This window comes from Corvus kubaryi, unplaced genomic scaffold, assembly GCF_017639235.1.
Source record: "Corvus kubaryi isolate FWS band 111438036 unplaced genomic scaffold, C.kubaryi_AGA036_p1.0 37249, whole genome shotgun sequence".
Taxonomy (NCBI): Eukaryota; Metazoa; Chordata; class Aves; order Passeriformes; family Corvidae; genus Corvus; species Corvus kubaryi.
This window is the reverse complement of record NW_024581072.1, coordinates 3,261,938-3,281,127: the sequence shown is the minus strand read 5'-3', so window position 1 is coordinate 3,281,127 and position 19,190 is coordinate 3,261,938. Positions and strand designations below refer to the sequence as shown.

The following is a 19,190-nucleotide window of genomic DNA, read 5'->3' as shown; positions in this document are numbered from 1 at the left end:
TGCTTTGATTTTTTTTCCCCATTGAGATCAGGTGTAAAAACAAAATTCTTGGCTCTGTAGCTTTTTGTAGCCTAAGTCCCCCACTCATCAGCTGTGCAGAGGACCTTCAGAGGCTCTGGGTACCACTATGAACATGGGTGAGACTGATGAGCAGATAGATGTCTAATATGGCAGCCATTATTCCATTTTAGCTTTAGCTATCCATTATTAACTGGAGAGCTCTCATCAAGCCTTGTAGCACACCATGTGATTTTAAAAAAGATACTGCAGTTTTCAGTCCTGCATTACTAATTTCCCTCCATGGGAACTTCCATTCATCTCAGTGATGGCTCCTATCACTTGCTATGTAGTATTTTCTCTTGAATTATATCTTTGAGAGCCTTCTCATCAAAGGAGAGAAGAATTGTTTATTTACTAATTCCTACATGGTACTTTTAACAAAAAATTAACTCAAATGGTCTTCTTCTAAGATTTAAGGCAGGAAGCAGTTTCTGTTTCAATGTGTCTGATAGCAGAATACAACACATACTTGATCAGGAGCTGATCTGGGTTGTGCACAGATGTGGATAAGAAAGACTGAGGGAATGGGAAGGTCTTGCTTCAGTGTCAGGATGCCATCTTCAGGAAATGGGAATGGGCCTGTTGCCAGTGGGTCCTGTGGAGCCAAAGAGTAGTGTTGCGAAAAATCTTGCATTACAGCACTAAAGACCAACTGTCAAATCAGTGTAAAGTGCCTGTGTATTTACTGTAGGACTCTAAATTTCCAATAGAGTTGATACTGCTAATGCTTACAGGCATCAAACCTCTTCACACTGGGAGACTTAATACTCACCAGTTTTCCAGCTCTTCAGGAAACAGAGGGTTTGTCCATCTCACAAACTGGGTTGATCACAAATGCCCTTAGGCACAATCTGTCACTTCTGGTAACCTCCCCAGTATGTCTTTCAGGCTAGAGGTCTTTACAAACCATGCCCCCATCTCCTCCCAGTGTACAGAGCAAGCTACTGCTAGCTACGACAGCTACAACAGCTACGCAGCTGGTCTCTGGGGATGAGGCTGTACCAAATAGCCACGAGCATTTAAAATCTTGCTGTGGCCCTTTTCAAGGAAGAGCTGATGTCTCCTACAGTATCCAAGAGGCCTCAGCAATAGCCAGTTATGGTGACTGGAAAGAGAAGACACAGTACTGTATACCAAAGTAAGAAGGCAAGTAGTGTCTGTGGGCCCTGAATGGGATAAAGATGACCTCTTTTTTTAACCTGGGAGTCATGCATAGAGGAAACTATGGGAGAGGGAGCTGAAGTGACAGGCTGTTCAAACATGCTCACATATGGTAAGTAATCTTCACATAGCTTTCATCCATAGGGACAAGAGGATTTCTCAAAGAGTTATTCTTTAATTATCTCTGTGGTGCATTCAGCACTAGTGAGAATGAGGGAAAACTGTAGGTTTCCCTATGAGCCCCTCAGAGGTTTCCCCTCAGAGAGGTATTTGTTTTCTATTATTAAGGGGGTTCATTCCAACTCTCTAATGCAGCAATTTGTCCATTCTGTAATATAAACAGGGCCATGTGACTTATTTGGGGAGACGGAACAGAAGAAGTCTCAAAGCTCACAGAAGATTCAGGGAGAATCTTCTTCCCCAGGAGCAACTGTGCCTCCTTACTTTATGGGTAGGCCCAGAGCAAAGAGGTTGTATAACACAAACACAAAGGCGTAAGTTTTGTATCATCTGCACTTTTCTGCAGGACTACAAGTGAATTTTTGTGTGTATATGAAAAGTGAATGACTGTGGCTAAGGAAATTTTGACCACAGGCCTTATTTCTCATCTTTTACACAAGCACTTTACCCGTACAACACTTCAAACAAACATATAATCATACCTCAGCATCCCTTATTTGCTGGAACTGTTCTGGAGAAGGAAAGTCAGGGCTTCCTAGGTTTTTCCACTTCAGATAGGGATTGGTTTGGTTGTTATCCATGTAATATGTCACATACATCAGCCCTGAAGGAACACAAACAAAACAAAGTAAATTCTTTACTTGGATTTAAAGATTAACAAGAATAAATTCAGCAGGTGTGTACCTGCAGGTGTGTCTACCTTTTCAAAAGTGATTTCAGAACTTTGGAGCCTGACTTCCACTAGAAAAGTCCCATGGCTAGCACTCTTATGAGGCTCTACAATTTACATTTGCCAAGTTTACATTTCAAACTATTACTTCCAAAACAAGAATTGAAATCCTCTTTTTGCACAGGTGCTGCATGCATTTGTTGGGTAACTGCATCAGCTGTGCAATTGTGTGTTTGCATTGGCTGTCTTGGAGCCATCTCATTAAGGGAATTGCTTGGCAATATCCAGCCAAGGATCAATAGATCAATAGTTTTCAAACAAGGTAGCACTTGGCAGTTGCCATTAAAGGCAGGGTCAAAGTGTAGGCATTAGGAATTAACCTTTCAAAGAAGAACATGATTATACCTGAGAAAATCTAGGAGTGCGCAAAAGATAAGAGAGCCAGTTAGCAAACTAAATTCACTCTTGCAATGAAAGGCAACTCAGTAGAAGTTTTCCAGCTGTTGTTCTGTCCTAAAGATCACGTAACGTGAGCTGCCTACATGATATTTGTTTACCTCTAAGTTTGGGGAAGTGGGTGGCATTCACTGTGACGGTGCTGATGTTGGATGAAGTCCTGTTATCCTCACTTGAATACATCAGTACAGTAGCTTGCCAGCTGTCTGAGGGCTGTGTCTCACTTGGGGTGTGCACAGATGCCAGCACACCAACTGTGCTGTTTTGAGTGCTTTCATCTCCACTGATCTTCACTTCCGCTAAAATCTGCTCTTCTCCTTTAAAAAATGTAAAATGTGACAACTGTAAGCATCATTGCTAGTCAGTCCTGGATCAGAAGCTGCAGGGTGAAAGCATGCAAATAGGTTGAGCATAGGTTGAGCTATGTTCTGCCTTATTTTGCCAGTTACAGCCTTCAGTCAGATTTATTTTACAACAGCAGAGCATGCACATACTACAGCAGTTCTTACGCTTAGCAGTTCAGCTAGTAACATGCAAACAGGTGACGGTGACTGAGGTTCTTCCTGTAATATGCTGCACGAGTCTTCCAGCTGCAGGGATTTCTTAAAGACAGTTGCAGCCTGATGGGATGTTACCCCTTGCATCACAAGAGGGAAGTAGCAGTCAACAAAATATGAGTGGTTGGCACACAGAGGGTATAAACAAAGCACTAAATTAAATTAAACAGATAACAGATTCTCAGCAATATTTTATGAGCTATTAATCTCTCTGAGGAAATGAAGTTTCATTTTCTTAATACAGCTAATAGACAGTGAGTAGGAGAACTCCTGCTTTTATGAACGGTGAGATGGCTGGAACAATCTTTCTTAGGCTGGAAGCTTCTAGGTAGGAGGGGTCATTGATGTGTCTTTAATCAGTGGTTACTATACCTAGCAGTGCCAGCAAGCCCATAGCAGTCAGCACCGGTTTCCGCACCATCTGGACATGAGGCGGCTTTGTATTGTTCATCTGGAAACGTGCTGTCAGAGTCCGCTGTGTGAAATAATGGGGGTAGTAGCTCAAGAAGGCATTGTCATTACTCAGCAACGAGTAGTTGATGGTGTTGTTGGCTTTGGAAATGAGCAGGTTTTGGTGCTGGATGATTACCTGAAAAGTCATAAAGAAAATGGACCCTCACCTTGGAGAAAAACCAACAAACACACAGTGCCTGTATTTTTTCAAAATCTTCACAGCATTCTGGAAAGAACTGTCACTCTGCCTTTTAGAAAAGACTGAAGAAAAAACTGTTCATCACAATTCTTAGAAAAACTATACTTTAGGTGATATATTAATCACTGTAAAATCTGAAGTATCTACATAGTTTTGACAGTAATAAGTCTCTGAAATAACTCTCACTAGTACTCTCCATAAATAATGAATACATTTCCTTGTCTACTGCCCTACAGATGATGCTCCTCTGTCTTGAATACTTAATTAGCAATCAGGATTTACCATCTGAATTAAACCTAAATGGTTCTCCAAATCTGGAGTTACTTTGTACCCACTACACCAGTGTCTGTCAGCTGGTCCCGGGTTCTCTTTCTTAATTAATCATTTTTCCCACTTGGTGCTAACTTGGAATTAATTCTCCTGATGTTTCACTGATTGCTGTGCTGCTTTCCTGCAAAACATCACAGTTCCCAAGCTCTCTGGTTATTAGATTGTGCCTGAGTAGCAGAATCAAGCAGAACTTCAGAAGGCTGACAACTGAACAGTCTCACAACTCTGTCCCTGAAGGAGCACAGGGCTTCAACTTCTATACACCCAAGCGTTAATTTTCCACTGTATTGTCTTTCTTTCCCCCTTCATATCACCACATCATTATAAACACTGTTATTTTGTCTTGCAAACTCTCTGTGATGAAGTCAATGGCTTGCTGCCTTACTGAAGACTGCCTGTATATGCAGTCTCAGAGAGCTGGGAGCCTTTGTCTCCCCAGGAGCAGCTGATAAGATAAATCTTTTTTCTGGGTGACATACATGCTCCTGTGTTTGGGAATTATTCCTTTACACAGCAGCACTTGGACTCTACGTGCTGTATAAGGTAATGGCTCACAAATCACCAGGCGCACCGTGGAAATTACTGCTATGCAGGGGAAAAGCTGAGTTTGCTCTGGGGCCAGGGTTCAATTACTGCAGAGGCAGGAATGTTGAGCATTCTCTTCTTCTGCTTTTCTGGTCAACATCAGTAATTATTAGCAGTAATTAATAAGACCACGTGTACAGCCAGTATCCAAAACCAAAGAATAGATCTATGCTGAGAGCTCAAGGGACTTCTTAATTATGCCTGATATCTCTTGATGAGATAAACTTACGAAGGAGCTGGGAAATAATGTCTCACATACGTGAGTACTGACACCAGAGCAGTAGAATTACATGGAGATGGCATGTGTGGGAGTAATCTTATCAAATGGATCTATCTGGGGGACTGTATACATTCTTCAACTCAGTTCTCTAGCACTTCTCTGACAAGTTCTCAGTTTGGTTTTGAGTTGGATTTTCTTTTTTTAAGGAAAGATGAAGAAAATTAATACAAATTAAATTGAGCTACTAAAACCAGACTATTCAGACTCCCTACTTTATCAGTAGGGAGCTCTCCTTTTTTAGGATCTATTAGTCTGAGTAGCTGCTTAAAAATTAACTGTTAAGTCTGTTTTTCAACTGCATTAACACATCAGGAAACACTACTGTGCCAAAACTACCAACGAATTCTTACCTTTACAACCATAGCTGCATAGGTCACATCAGCTCGCCAGAGCTGTGGAATGGACCATCCAACCATTGGATCTGCTTCATCATTGTATATGGCAACCGAAGAAAAGCTTGGAAACAGCTTCTGAATTTGTTGAACTGCTTCCACTTCTTGTTGCAAGATGTAGAGAGAATTCCCACCTCCCTACAACAATATTTCATATCTGCTTAGTGGTAGTGAGAAAACAGTGGTAAACATACAGACATAACCCAGAGTCATAAACATAAAACATATCCTGGGTCATTAAGGTGCTGTGGACCAACAATATTAGTATTTTTACCTCATCTACTACAGCATGTGCTGCTTGCATGAGCTCCTCCTAGAACATAAAATGGAACAGAAGTAGAGGAGTTGTTTTCCCTTGGGAATCAGGCAAAGGCAAATTTGCTTTGAGTTGAAGTCTTGTAACTAAACATCACATAAGTTTTGCAGGAATAGGTAGCCATGCTTCCTGCTATAGGCTGGACACTCATCATGATCATCATCAACTTCATAAATCAGAATAAAATGTAACTTTGATTGAACTGATTGATAAAATGGCTTTAAACTGAAATCTTGGACTAACCTTCCTATGGAGAGAGATGTAATCCAGCCTTACACCAGTCTCCCCTGTGAAGAAGTTGGTCCCATTGTAGCAATGACAAAGAAGACTCCAGCATATCGGTGACTTGGGTAAGGGATGGAAGGAATCCCCAGGCCCTCCAAATTTTAGAAGAGGACTGGCTGCTCTTAATCCTTCTGAGCAAGCATCATAATAGTTGAGAAACCCTGAAGTCCAAGCAGATGTATATATCAAAGATGATAACTCAAAACAGAAACTGGATCTAAAACTACAAGGAGATGTTATAACCCTATTACTTGATTTATTGGCAAGACCTCACAAACTGGGTCTACCCTTTCCTATGCACGGACAACACAAGAAAACATCAAAACCTCAGCTGCTTTCACAAGATTCTTCCAAAGATTTTGTATGAATAGGTTCCCAAGGCATGCAACTGTCAATGAAGAGTTTTCCTCTTATTCCACCCTTCACCCCCTTCCTGCTATTAACTGTATCTTATATCCAAGTTAATGAACTGCATCTTCTTAGTGTAACTCCTGTTTTGTTCCTCCTGTTCTACTATCCCTGATACCCCAGCAGGGAATAAAGTGTAGCCAGTAACACAACCTTAGCAAAACAGATTTGGTGTACCTGTCACATTCCTTATCACGCCCGTCTACCCTACTTCTTTGTCAGTATAACTTACTTCTCTGTGTCACCCCTCTGCTCACCCCACACACCTGCCTCTCTTCACCACACTCATAAGTGCTCCCAAACATGCTCACCTTTTACTGTCATAGACACATTGTCAAAGTCGTGGTGGTCTGGTTCATTCCATGTTTCAAAATTCCACTTAGCAACATGCTCCAATCCATACCTATCTGTAGGAGAGGCCTCATTTATCAGTGAGCTGCATATCCAGACAATACTATCAATAAGTGACTTATACAGACAGTTCTATTAGTTAGGGCTGCAGGTGAGGCTCAGCACCCCGAAACACAACTACTTCATTTCCCTCATTATTTTTAACAATGAGGGAAATGTGATTTGGGAGTTTCAAAATGATCTCTCATTTTTGATGAAATGCAGGAATACTTGAAAAAGATGGAAAGTGAGAGGGAGATGACTTACAGCTTTGTGATTAGGGCACCTACCCTTAATTCAGGTTGGGTCTTCTGCCTTGTTAGAAATACTTGAAGCTGGCATGCGAGAAGTATTCAGGTTGTCATGCTTCAGTGAAAGCTGGTGGTTTACAACCACAACAATGCAACAAGGTTAAAAGTCCTTGCAGGCCAAATGTGCTACCCAGAACACTCTACTCATTCTGGATGTCAGCCATGGATCAGTAAAAAGAGGGACTATTATCCCATGGTCTCCACGGTCTGTTCTGGCATGGGTTTTTTCTGGTTTTGTGTTGAAATCCAGGGTCTTGAAATTGATCAGAATACACAGAACTTTTTCAAGTAGCTAGAAGGATTACAACAGAATACATAACAAGGCTTTTATTTTTTTAACTTACCTATGTATCTCCTGGCCAGAACCGTAATTAAGTTTCTCCACTGTACTACATGTTCTTTATCTTCAAAATCTAAAAAGTATCCTGATGGATTCCCCATCAGTTCAAATCCTAAAAAAGACATAAGAAATTGGTCTCCTTTTTTTGTGAAGGGGTTATCACATCATCTGAAACAAACTTGTTAATTAAGAAGCATCATTAAATGGGCTCTCTTTCCTGTTTTCACATGTTCCCACCAGAAATATTTCAGATTTGATGTTGTTCACTTGTTACTTGTCAGTGACTATAGCAATCAAAAATAGTAATTGCTAACATAAATGCAAGGCTCAGAGGAAACTTAAAACAGTGGATGTTTGCATAAATTTACGGGAAGTTATACCTTGAGTATCTGCTTCTCTGGCCCCTTTAGGTACATGTCAATGAGTACAAAGTCTTCTCCTCTTCAAGACATCTAATTTACAAGTCCATCCATCTGAAACTACCTTCAAACGCAGTGTAAAACCATTTGTGTTGCTTTAATTGCTAAAATATCATTTTGCTCACACTGTTTTTCATGGACATGATGTAAGGCCAAGTAGGTAAATAATGAATTTTTATCAAAACCAGCTTTGGAAAAGCTCTCTAAGAATATTCTAATGATTGTACAGTATGGGCAAACAGATATACTAAGCTGTGGAGGCTGTGCCCTTACCTGGAATCAGCTTATTTTCCCACAGGAGATCCATAAGGTTATCCAAGGCAGTAAAATCGTAGTTAAGTTTGCCATTCACCACTCTGAAGAGCAAAGAAATAAAAATTACAAACGCAAATATTATAGCAGAGCTAGGACTTGATTAGTAGATAATAGTCAGATGGCTTCCTTATCAAAATTTATATGTGACTTACGTTCTTGGAATTGTACACAAATTTCCTTCCTCTAAAGTAACAAGTGTTCACCATAAGCAAGTCATGTCTCTTGACCAATCCATGCCCTCTTCCCACTTCAGCAGCAATAGAAGCAATATAATGGATTTGCTTGCTGAATTCTGATTTTTTTAACAGAATATTAACATTTCTAACTCTTTGCTGAAGTAAAATTTACATATATTTTCTTTTTTTGGTTAAGCTGTTTTTTCAATTTCCATTGGATTACCCACTACTAGGCCAGCTCTTTCCACATTGCCCCATATGCAGTCTTTCTCAATGTACTCCTAATTTGCAATATATAATATAGGTTTCTTAGTAGCACTTCTTATGGATTTAGGTTCAGCTGAAAAATAACTTCGTGTTTTTCAAAGAATGCTGAATTTATGTACACAATGTCTGTAATTTTTACTTCATTGCAAGCATTGGCTTAGTATTTCTCCTGTACTCCCAAGAACAGGCTGCTAATCTTTTATCCAGCTTTAAATAAATGCATTCAAAGACTTAGCAGCCCTATGATGCATCCCTTTGTGTCAGGGAATCTTGCAGGAACACAGGTACCAAAATTTGGACATGCACATGCATGGGAACACAGAATTCTTTTATCCAGGGGATGAAAAATGGCATTTGCAATTTATATGTGATATACTAGAAGATTTACTTTAAATTCCTGAAAGGCTTTCTTGCCTGGTAAACAGTAGAAACAAATACAAAGTACTGTGTGGTCAGTTTCCCGTAACTTCTGAACTTAAGGCCTGATTTAACTGAAATATGAAAGGGTTGCAGAATTTTTGCCAGTATGAAGTGCCAAATAGGAATTAACAATGAACTTCTGTTGAGAATATTCTGCTCAAGTAAGGGCAGTGGCCCAAGCAACAGCCTTGGCCTGGTGGCCAAATTCTGGCCTCAGTATGACCTGACCAAAAGACTTTTTAAGCACCCTTGACGTAAGTCCAGCCGCAGTCACACAGCAGCGCTGAGCAGAGTCTTGGCAACCCCTCTCAAAGCTGATTTCTCTAGCCATGCCAGGGCACAACAACTAATTTTTCTGGTACAGTGCAGCCTGACCACTTCTCCTGAAATCTTGCCTGCTCTTTCCTAGGCACTTTGCCTTTGCTTGGATGGAAAGCTGTACAAGTGAACTACTGATCCAATTCCCTCAGTATGATGGAAGGAGGAGAGACAATTACAGTTCTTGCAACTGATCAGTGTTAGCACACCATGACAAGCACACAGGATTTTACATGAGAATGGAGCCATCAACAGAGCTCTTAAACCAATGCTGGACTCTGTGCTGAGTCACAACTTGCTTCTTTCTGTGCCTCCCCAGGCACTTCTGAGCCTCTTTGATGGAGGCTCTTCCTCTGTGCTTTCTTGTCAAGAAAAGGTTTCAGTGAAAAAACTGTAATAGCAGTTCCAAATTCTCAGAGAATTAAAAAAGGCTGACAGAATTTCCTAGTGCATACATAAGGGAACTGTGGAATCTGAAGAAGACAAATCTCTGACCAGGGTCTAGAAGAGAAAGACAAGGCAGGCAAAGTGTAACACAGGCCATAGCCACTGTGCCAGCTCCACGTTATGTAACGAAGAACACAGTCTTAGCCCCAGCCTGGTCACACTCTTTTACCAAAGATCTGAAGCAGGCTTTTTATTTTTAAAGTATATCCTACTACCATGACAGAAATTGTCGTGTATGCAGACACCGATAGGCTTAAGAGTTCCTGCCCAAGTCAAATGGTGCAGCTGTAAAAGAAGCAAATAGCAGAAAGAAATTTATTTGCTTTAGTATACTTTGAAGTATTTTAAAAGTCACTGTTGAACTAAAGAACAGCCATTTGGAACCAGCTTTTTTTTGCTTAGACAAAGGTTTTTTAAAAAGAAGTCCTATTCCAAAGTTCAAACACAAGTTTCAGGTTTTTTTGCAAAAACTAGTTCTGCTCCCTCAGATTCATTAACTATTTCCAGTTGCACCCTGTGTTCTATTGAAATATTTGCTTACATGCACACTTACAGTCAGTGTGTGTAAGAATGATTAACTACACTGTCTTGTAAAAAGTTAATAATGCCATTTAGATAAAAGCAAAGGAACTAGGGTCTTCCTGACTTCAATCTAAGGTCTACACAGTATTATGTGAAAATACATGCATAAATAAAACCTTCTATTTGATGCCTGTACACTTAGGGTCCCAGCACATTTATATTTTTCCTACTGCATCAATTAAGTAACATATTTAAAACAGAGTGCCATTGCCAACCATGACTGAGTGATGGTACATGAGATCTTGTTGTGTTATGTGTGTAGGTGTAGAGGTACTTCTTATGTTCTTTGGCTGATCTTTATAAGAATCTCTTCTTCCTTCCAAGTGGACCAAACAATACGCTCCCATTAATAAAATGATTACTTGACTGACAGGATTGACACTTCCTCAGATTTTGATCTTATCCTAACCCCATACTACATTTCTGGTGTGAGATTGATGCATTTTTTTACAGCATATACAGTACTGCTAGAACTTGTGTTGCATGGTTGCCTGCCATGTAGTGACTGGAAGCCATGCTGACTGTTGCACTTGAGGCACAGAAACTGGTACTATTAACAAACATTCTGCATGGAGAAGATTGGTTCAACTGCCAGGCCCCTGCTAGGAGTGCTCTAAGACAATTTTAGGACACTGAAAGCCAGATCGAAACTGTTACAGGCATGTGACAAGGTAAATCCACAGCCCAGGATAAATCCACATGACATTGCCAAAGTTGTTCAAAACATCAACATCGTTCTACATCTAACCTGTTGGTGCAACATCTTGTACCTATGATTGGGCTCTTGGTTGCAAGCTCACAGAATTTTACAGTCATTTTTTTGCCTGCTCCTCTTCCAATCTTTCTGTCATGGCTTCTAGACACCACCGCCTTCTTTTATAAACACCCAGAAAATTATGTACTCATCATTTCATTTGAGTGCTTGCAAGACTGAGATCGTTCATTGGTTGCTGTTGGGTATTTTAGATGCAATCGCTGTCCTGTCTGTGCCCAGCTTTCAACTGCTCCTCAGCTGGGATTTCTCTGGGAGACTTGCCAGATAGACGTTCTTCATCTTCAGTCGTTATCAACAACTACACTAAAGCACATTTGCTGGCATCCTGGCACCAAGGCCCACGGAAGCACCAGGCTTGAGGCTGCTATACTCCAGAAGCTGTTGCCTGCTGGTGAGGCATCTTTCCAGTCTGTGTCATGGTCTCAGTTCCAGACCCATGTGCTGCCACTTGGGAGCAATGATCATGCTGTGAATATGAAGAGCAGTGATGAGTACAGAGGGGTGTCTGCTGATTGTCACAAAATCTGTTTGCTCCCTTCCTTGAAAAGGCTTGCTTTGTGGGTAATCCTTTGCTCAATCAAAGGTTACCGGCCCATCTTAATGGCTTTCCATTGCCTCATATAACTGAAGTAAAGTATGCAGGGAAATTCTTTTCAGGTGCATAGGTAGCACTAGACAGCTTGCCAAAGTGTTGTAAGATACTCATGTTGTGCTTCTTATGCATGCCACTTTCAGCCTACTCCCATTCAGAAACTTAATCTATTGGGAGGGCAGAGGTAAGATAGCTTTAGCTGTCAACACCTTGCATCACAGCCAGATCCGCTCCAGTTAGCACAACTGCAGATACTACTACTTAGCCTACAGCTATTGCTTCCCTCCCATGCCCATCTGCTGCTTCTCTTCTGCCCTGGGTTGATCCTGTCCAGGAATATAGTTGCATATCCTGGCAAACAAGTGCACACACAGACATTGGACCAAATATCTTATCTACCAAGAAGAGAGAACAAAAACCACAGGCAGAGAGTGTTTCCTTTCCAGGTGATCTTCAGTCAAGTACTGAATATCTGATAACACGTCAAGCTAACTTTATCAGACTTTATTGTAATGTACTGAACTAAATCTCCTGGGATAGGAAGTCTTGTGCCTGACCCCTGTCATAGCCCATTTAGGAACTCAAATGTATCATGTAGGGTAACCATCAACAGAGACCCTCTGTTGAAGAGAGCCTAGAATTAAGATGATTGGGAAACACCAATATACTGGAATAGTACTCATCCTCATCCTGACATTCTCACTCAGTTGGTGTGGTCTCCCTTTTGTATTTCTAGTGAACACAGTTACCACGCACACCAAAAGCTGACATAATCTGGATTGCTCTCATCAGTATCTGACAACAGCCTCTCTTCCAGCAGACTGGCCGTAGGGGCTGGCTAACACCACTCCCATGGCAGCAGAGCCTGCGTACATCCTCATTGGGAACTTCTACTTGGAAAGACTGCCCACCTAGTTGCAAAAGTAGCCAAGAAGCAGGGACAAAAAACTGGCACAAGATATTAGCAGCGGAGAGATGCAACTCACACCTGAGAAATTTTTCAGCGGACTATTGGCCAACCTCACACTTGGAAGGTAGACTCCATGAGGGGGCCACCTAAAAAAAACCCGTCTCCATTGAAAGTTTTCTGTGTTAATCCTAGAGAAGCAACAGTGTAGTCCAAGACACTACCCTGCTACAGCAGTATCTAGTATCTCTGCTGATGATATTACAGCAGAGATACTATATTGATCATGTATGTATCATACTATTACACATCATACTATGTAATGATCATATTACATACCACTATTCATTTGATAAAGATGCTTAGCCGTGTGCCAGACCATCTTTGCCTGCCCTTGTAAGGTGGTTCCTGCAATCATACACTCTCTTGTCCATGGTGTCCAAGTCCAGGATGTGGATCAATGGTAACACCGTCACCATTGCTCTTAATGAGTGTAAATATGCATGACAATTGAATTCACCCGCTCAAGACTAGATGAAGTGAAAGTAGTTCTTGAAGTAAGTGACTATCAAGAGCATCTGTAGATACAGCATCCCAAGGAATTGCTTACCACCTTTCTGGAATGCCTGATGCCATTTTAGGGATCATAAAGCTCCAGAATACGCACAAGTATCTATCTATCCTGGAAAGGAGTTCAGTGTCCAAACTCAAGGTCTTCACTGAAAACAAACAACAATAAGCTTGCAAATGTTCCCACGGTAACTGTTGGGGGAACAAACAATAATAATAATCTGCGCCATTTCAAATTCTTGCTGCTACCAGGTCCTCCAGAAGGAATGGTCTTCAGAAGTACCTGTCCTGTTTTTTAGCCAGAACAGGCTGTTAAATGTTAAACGTAAGCTTAGAGCAGAGAATCTACAAGATGAAGGTCAAAAGCTCTGGACAGAAAATGTCAGAAGTTTATTTTTTCCAGAAGGGAAACTTATTGCCCTCCAAGTGTCTCTTACAACACAAAAGGATCACGCCTCCTTGGTTTTTCTAATTACTTTTGCCACTATGATGAATGAAATTAAGCCAATTTAACATTCAGGTTTTTACAAAGACCTTGTTTGCTCCAAACCCACCAACTGTCTACATAAGCTTCTTGTTCTGCTGAGTACTTAAAAAACCCTCTGGACCTTAAAAGCAGATCCTAAGGGACTGTGAGCACTATTGAAATGATACCTCAGAGTATATGAAGGGCAGAATAGCACTCATTAGGCATTCACCTTTCCAGAGGCTGAATTCTCAACAGTTCTCTCCAAGTCTCTTCAGTGTCAACCAAAAACCCTACTAGTCTGGTACTTCAGGTTTAAGTACAAGATCATTAATAAGTAACTGAGAAATCGGTAGGTTCCTGGGTTATTAATAAACAACACTTGCCCCTCCTGAATTGAGTGGAAGTTAACAGTATAGCACTCACTCACACTAGAGCCGCTTCTACCATGTTCTTGCTCCACTCGCTCTCACTTCCTATGATCACTACAGGTAAAGTAAATTGGCTCCTGCTCATGAAATCCCCATATTCCAAAATAACCGTGATAACTTGATATTTTTCAGGTTGACGAACACTGATTCTTCCTCCCTGGTGGTTCCCAAGCAAAACACAGCCTGTGCTTTTCACACATGCTTTGCAGACCAAAAACCCTAATTCAGAGGCTTTTTCAAAGGCCAAAGACTACTTCACCCACACTAACTAACTTGTATATTTTATCACTTCTGTGTCTATTTATTAGCATTAATATTTTTCTTGCTTCTCTGCTCTATCATTTGTGCAAGCAGGGTTGGAAAATCTGCTTGCTTTACAATTATGGCACAGCTTCTGCACAGAAGCACAACGCTGAGAACTTCAGTCTGTGCTGGCCCACACTTCGCATAATTCACTCACCCTATAGCAGGAATGAGTCAGCCCAGCAGTAATGGGAGGATGCATTACAAAACCACAGAGCTAGGCAGCATCCAGCCTTTGCTGATGTCACAGCTTGTCACAGTTAATCCATCCACACAACCAACCAGCGTGGTACATGCGCAAAAAGAAGGATGGGTAGAATCTCTGTGACTTAGGAATAAACTGCTTCAAAAATGAAGAATACATCAGCTGTTATTTACTGGAAATCACTGCCTCTTCCAAAAGCCAGCCAAGAGGCTGTGCATTCAGCTGAATCTTTTTTCTTTTTTAAAAACATAAAAATAGAATTTACTTTGATTTATACAGCATTTTAATATGCTTCTTTGCTCTTTGAAATCAGCATTATCTGAGCTTCACCCTGCAAAGCAACTCACAAAATCCTTGCTGTGATCTGGCTGAAATTCACAGGCACAGAAGTGCAAGCAAACAATGGATGTTTTCAAGCCAATGCTAATCACAGCCTATGATTTTCCATTTCTTACTCAGCCTGCTTTTGTGAGCATAGTCTCAGTCCTTCTTTCAGCAATGAGCGTGCTGTGTGTGGGGGGAAGAGAGAGGCAGACAAAGCACCAACAGCTTCCTGTGTCGAGGTGAGTTAACCTCAGAAAATATTGTTAGACTGTTGCATCTCGTCTCCCCCCACGCCCCTCTTCCCCTTTAAAACAAATTCCAGATGTAAAAGGGGAAACAGGCTGTAGAAGCAATTTAGGCAAAGGCATATGCTATTTTAGTATCTGACCTCTCTAGACATAGCCAATCAGATCACCTAAGCATGGATAATTCAGTGTTGTGAGACCCTGAGATCCCTTGTTGAGGTTTGTCATGTTCACATTCATTTGCAAAGGGAACAATTAAATAATAACGTGAAACAGCAGAAAATGCTTTTCGGCTGATTCTTCGCTACAAATTTAAAGGCTTTGCAAGTGATTGAAAGATAGGTTCAGTTACTGTATATGAGCTGGACTGCTAGAGGACCTTTCTGACTGAGTTTGATGGATGAAACTGATGCCCTTCTGCCTAACACTTGGCTACAAGTAACTTGGCTACAAGTAAAATGTTCATTGTGGTTTGATACTGCCCTTGATGATGGAACTCCAAATAATGTCACCTAAAAGCAAAAAAGCAAAAGTTTTGAAATGAGGTGACAGGGAGACTAAATCAATAATGAAGATTAAAGATGCAGAAGGAAGAGAAAATGTGACCAAATGCTAAAACTAGCTTACTTCAAGCACATAACACCTTTTGGCATTGCCTGAGAAAGTTGTAACTGAACTTTTCTTTCCAAGCAGTGACAGAACAGTTCTCTGTATGCATCCAGCATTCTAACTCAAGCACACACAATACTGCACCTCCTGTAATGAGCCTCCTTGGTACATATTTGGACTTGGACTTACTGTTTTCATTTCATGGTTCTGTTATTATCACTCCTTCATGTTCACATTTTTATTTGCTGTTTATGCTCCATCTATTCTTTTGCCTGCTAGCTGTACGAGGAAATACAGTCCAAAAGTATGTGAGTCCAGCTATATCACGGAACACAGCTTATTTACTATTGTGTAAATCATAACACTGAGAGGGAACAATTGCCCTCCCTGGTGCCAAATATGCAACAAGAACCAAATTCAGCAATGCTTTACTTAATGTGCTCTTGCAAGCAGTTTGGTTGCTCATGGACATACTGTAAATGGACCTGAAATTCTGCACTAATGCACAATGTGCTACTTTTACCAGATACTTTAATTTTTTCCATCTCATGTTCTCAAAACTTGTTTCCACTTGTCAAGATGTGTACTAAGCAGCATGTGATGAATGAACCAACAAACAGCCTAAGAAAAGAAAAACATGGAGCTAAATACTGAAAGTGTGAAGATTTGCAGCTGGATTTCTCAGCTGATGTACTTCTCTTATATCTAAAATACAAACAGCACATGGTGTCTGGTGAAGTCCAGCAGCTGCTGGATCTATTTGCATGTCAGATGTAGTTTCAGGTGTGTCTTTCTGTATCAATCCTTGATTCTCCACAGGCAACTTTATGTCTAACTTGACTATGTAACTTACTTGCAAAATGATACTGAGATTATTTTCTAATTTACTAGTATTTAATAACTTCTGATGGTGAAAAGGCACAATGAATATGTCATCCATGTCTTGCTCTTAATCCTGAAGAATTTTTGTGATGAGTGGTTTCTGAGTACTTCAGAACTGACAAATGACCACTATAAGCTAATCTGGAAAGAGCAGCTTTTTAAATGGCATGCCAGTGTCTGCTACTCACTCTTGAACATAAAACCTCTTACAATTAAGGAGGTCAAACTAGCCAGTTACATTTATAGAGAGTTTTCTATGAGATGCAAACCTACAAGTGTCTACAAACTGAGATCTGATAATTCTATTTTGAACTTAGGTTTGGCATTACAATTTAGACTATTGGTGTATTATTAAATACAGCAGTGATAGGTCTTCCATTCATGGTCTTCATGTTCATGTGCTACCCTTTTTCCTTCATTCTTTCCCCATCCTAAAAAACTTCCATTAATAAGAAAAATATCTCCCCTTTCAATATAAAGATGCATTACATTGTGTGTTTATGAAACAAGAAAATTTACTTCACAATGTAGTAAGAAATAATCTATTTTCTTTGCACCCAGAAATGGGTTTTCAATATCCAGTTAAGATTACACAAAATTTCAAGAAATGGGTGAACAAGCTTCAGAATTCCAGCAAGACTATCCTTGCTACATTAAATTTGCCTCTAAGATATATAAGTATCAGTAGTAACATTCATCTTCACCAATAAGCAGGCTGTGGTTCTACAATTCTGGCTGTCTGGGGTGAAACAACTGGCAGTTTTCTCTACAAGGCAGGAAACCTCAGACATTTTACACTCAATGTCAGTTGACATACGTAAATTCTTCCTATATTTAAGATTTATCAGCTAGACCCCCTTCATGATTTATTTTAATAAAAATCCTTTTTCAAAGGACAAATCTCAAGTCACATGCTAAGTGTAAAGACAGTTCCACACACTTCCTGCCCTAACCTCATCTAACACAATAAGAGTATTTTTTCATCTAATTGAAGTAAGTATACAAAACCCCTGAAACTGTTAAAAAGCCAAGTCAGTACTGCAATTCTATTTGAACTCCACACAGTTCAACCAGTTCTATTAAGGCAAAATAGCAGAGATGAGTAAGAAGTCAGAGATTACCAGCTAATGTAATGACTTGAAGTTTATCTTTTACCTGTGATTACACTCTACAGGACAAAGATTTTTCCAGTGCTACTGCTTATTTCTATTATCTCACTGTAAACATTATTAGAGTGATACCCAATTGGAAAGGCCCACACAATTTCTAATCTATTCTTACAGAAAGCTGTGCTCCTGAGGTACTGTGCTACTGTGTGCTGATCCAAAAACTATTGTGGAACTACTGCAGCTACTTTGTGCCTTTGGTAAGTACTAATCCATTGGTTCTGTGTTTGTAGTGGGAAATGGAAAGGCGCTTGCATGCTGAGTGACAGCCTTCCTCAGTTTTGAGTATACAAATCTGCACTGAATCTTGTAGATCTCAGTTTCTCCTACAATAGGAACTACAGATCTTTTTCATTTAAAAAAATCAGCAACATGACTCTCTGCATACATTTTCAGCTGCACTGGACACTTGCTACAGCTAGAGAAGGAATGTGGGGTGCAGTGCATAGTGGATTGGAAGGGAGTGGATGTTTACCTTCAGTGAGCCCATCTTTCCAATTAAATTGCAACCAAATGTGTGCTTTTTAGGCACATCACCTGGTCGCTATGATAGAAAGGTAAACTACGGAGTAATTGAGGCTTGAGGGCATTTTAAACAATGCAGGCATTAGGCTTAAGAGGTTTTTTTAATTCACTGAATTTATGAACTTGAAACACTTGCATAGAAGGAAGAACATGGCTATTACATTCGGACTTTGTACTTTTGAAGATTTGGTATTATTGACTGTGGCCCAGTAAACAAACATTTTTAACTATGATTCTGTGATTCTAAGATTAACTGTCCCTATGTGACCAATTCAGCACTATTTTTTTAAAGTACATAGTTAGGTTACCAGATATGAATTGCGCATAGCAATGCCATGAATTTTTCTGAAATAATCTGAAATCCTCAAGTAAATGCGTCAACAAAGTCAAATATATTTTATATCTTTAAAGCATTTATTTCATAAATACCTCTGTTCAATTCTGCTTTTAACCTTTTACAGTTTTTTAACCAGTTAAGGGTATGCATCTGTTCATAAAGATAAATCATCTGTAAACTCAGAATTACTGGTCAATGATCATCATTCTTTTCTACTGTAGTTTCTATTCTTAGCAACACGTGTTTCATTGTAGTACCTCTTTTGGTTATTTTGGCCAGTTACAACTGTTTCACAACTCAGCAGCCGACAAGGAAAGACAGCATGTTTAGAACTGAGTCTTTTTTGTTAGTGTCAGTGGAATACAACCAGGATGCCAGGACCCACCCACTCAGAATTATTGCTGGACTGAAGCCTTGATGAATGACTTCATGTAATGGAGTGTGAACTCTCATTTCCATAATCCACTGATGAACCTTCTGCTGTCAGTATTTTTGTAGGTTAAGTAAAACTTTTTCATCATAAAACACAGTTTTGT

At 40.2% G+C, this 19,190-nt stretch overlaps 2 protein-coding genes across 7 annotated transcripts in view; one reads left to right on the top strand and one right to left on the bottom strand.

Moving 5' to 3' along the window:
- The window catches only part of IDUA (alpha-L-iduronidase), a 51,707-nt gene that overhangs the window by 10,960 nt on the left and 21,557 nt on the right, over positions 1-19,190 (bottom strand). The window contains exons 3-11 of the mRNA XM_042023476.1: positions 8,066-8,148; positions 7,378-7,485; positions 6,644-6,739; positions 5,883-6,085; positions 5,282-5,461; positions 3,457-3,673; positions 2,629-2,844; positions 1,884-2,005; positions 530-655 (exon numbers count right to left, since the gene is read on the bottom strand). Of these exons, the coding sequence (XP_041879410.1) occupies positions 530-655; positions 1,884-2,005; positions 2,629-2,844; positions 3,457-3,673; positions 5,282-5,461; positions 5,883-6,085; positions 6,644-6,739; positions 7,378-7,485; positions 8,066-8,148 (1,351 nt within the window). The remainder of the gene's footprint in view (positions 1-529; positions 656-1,883; positions 2,006-2,628; positions 2,845-3,456; positions 3,674-5,281; positions 5,462-5,882; positions 6,086-6,643; positions 6,740-7,377; positions 7,486-8,065; positions 8,149-19,190) is intronic.
- The window catches only part of SLC26A1 (solute carrier family 26 member 1), a 37,583-nt gene that overhangs the window by 2,739 nt on the left and 15,654 nt on the right, over positions 1-19,190 (top strand). For 2 of the 6 annotated variants that reach the window (XM_042023474.1, XM_042023475.1), the window contains exons 1-3: positions 14,007-14,118; positions 15,026-15,129; positions 17,910-17,992. Coding sequence is in view for 2 of the 6 variants with exons in the window: in XM_042023469.1 (XP_041879403.1) it covers positions 17,910-17,992 (83 nt within the window). In the remaining 4 variants the exon portion in view is untranslated. Of the gene's footprint in view, positions 1-14,006; positions 14,119-15,025; positions 15,130-17,909; positions 17,993-19,190 lie in introns of those variants that run through there. The other 4 variants (XM_042023469.1, XM_042023471.1, XM_042023472.1 and 1 more) reach the window with 3 other exon arrangements.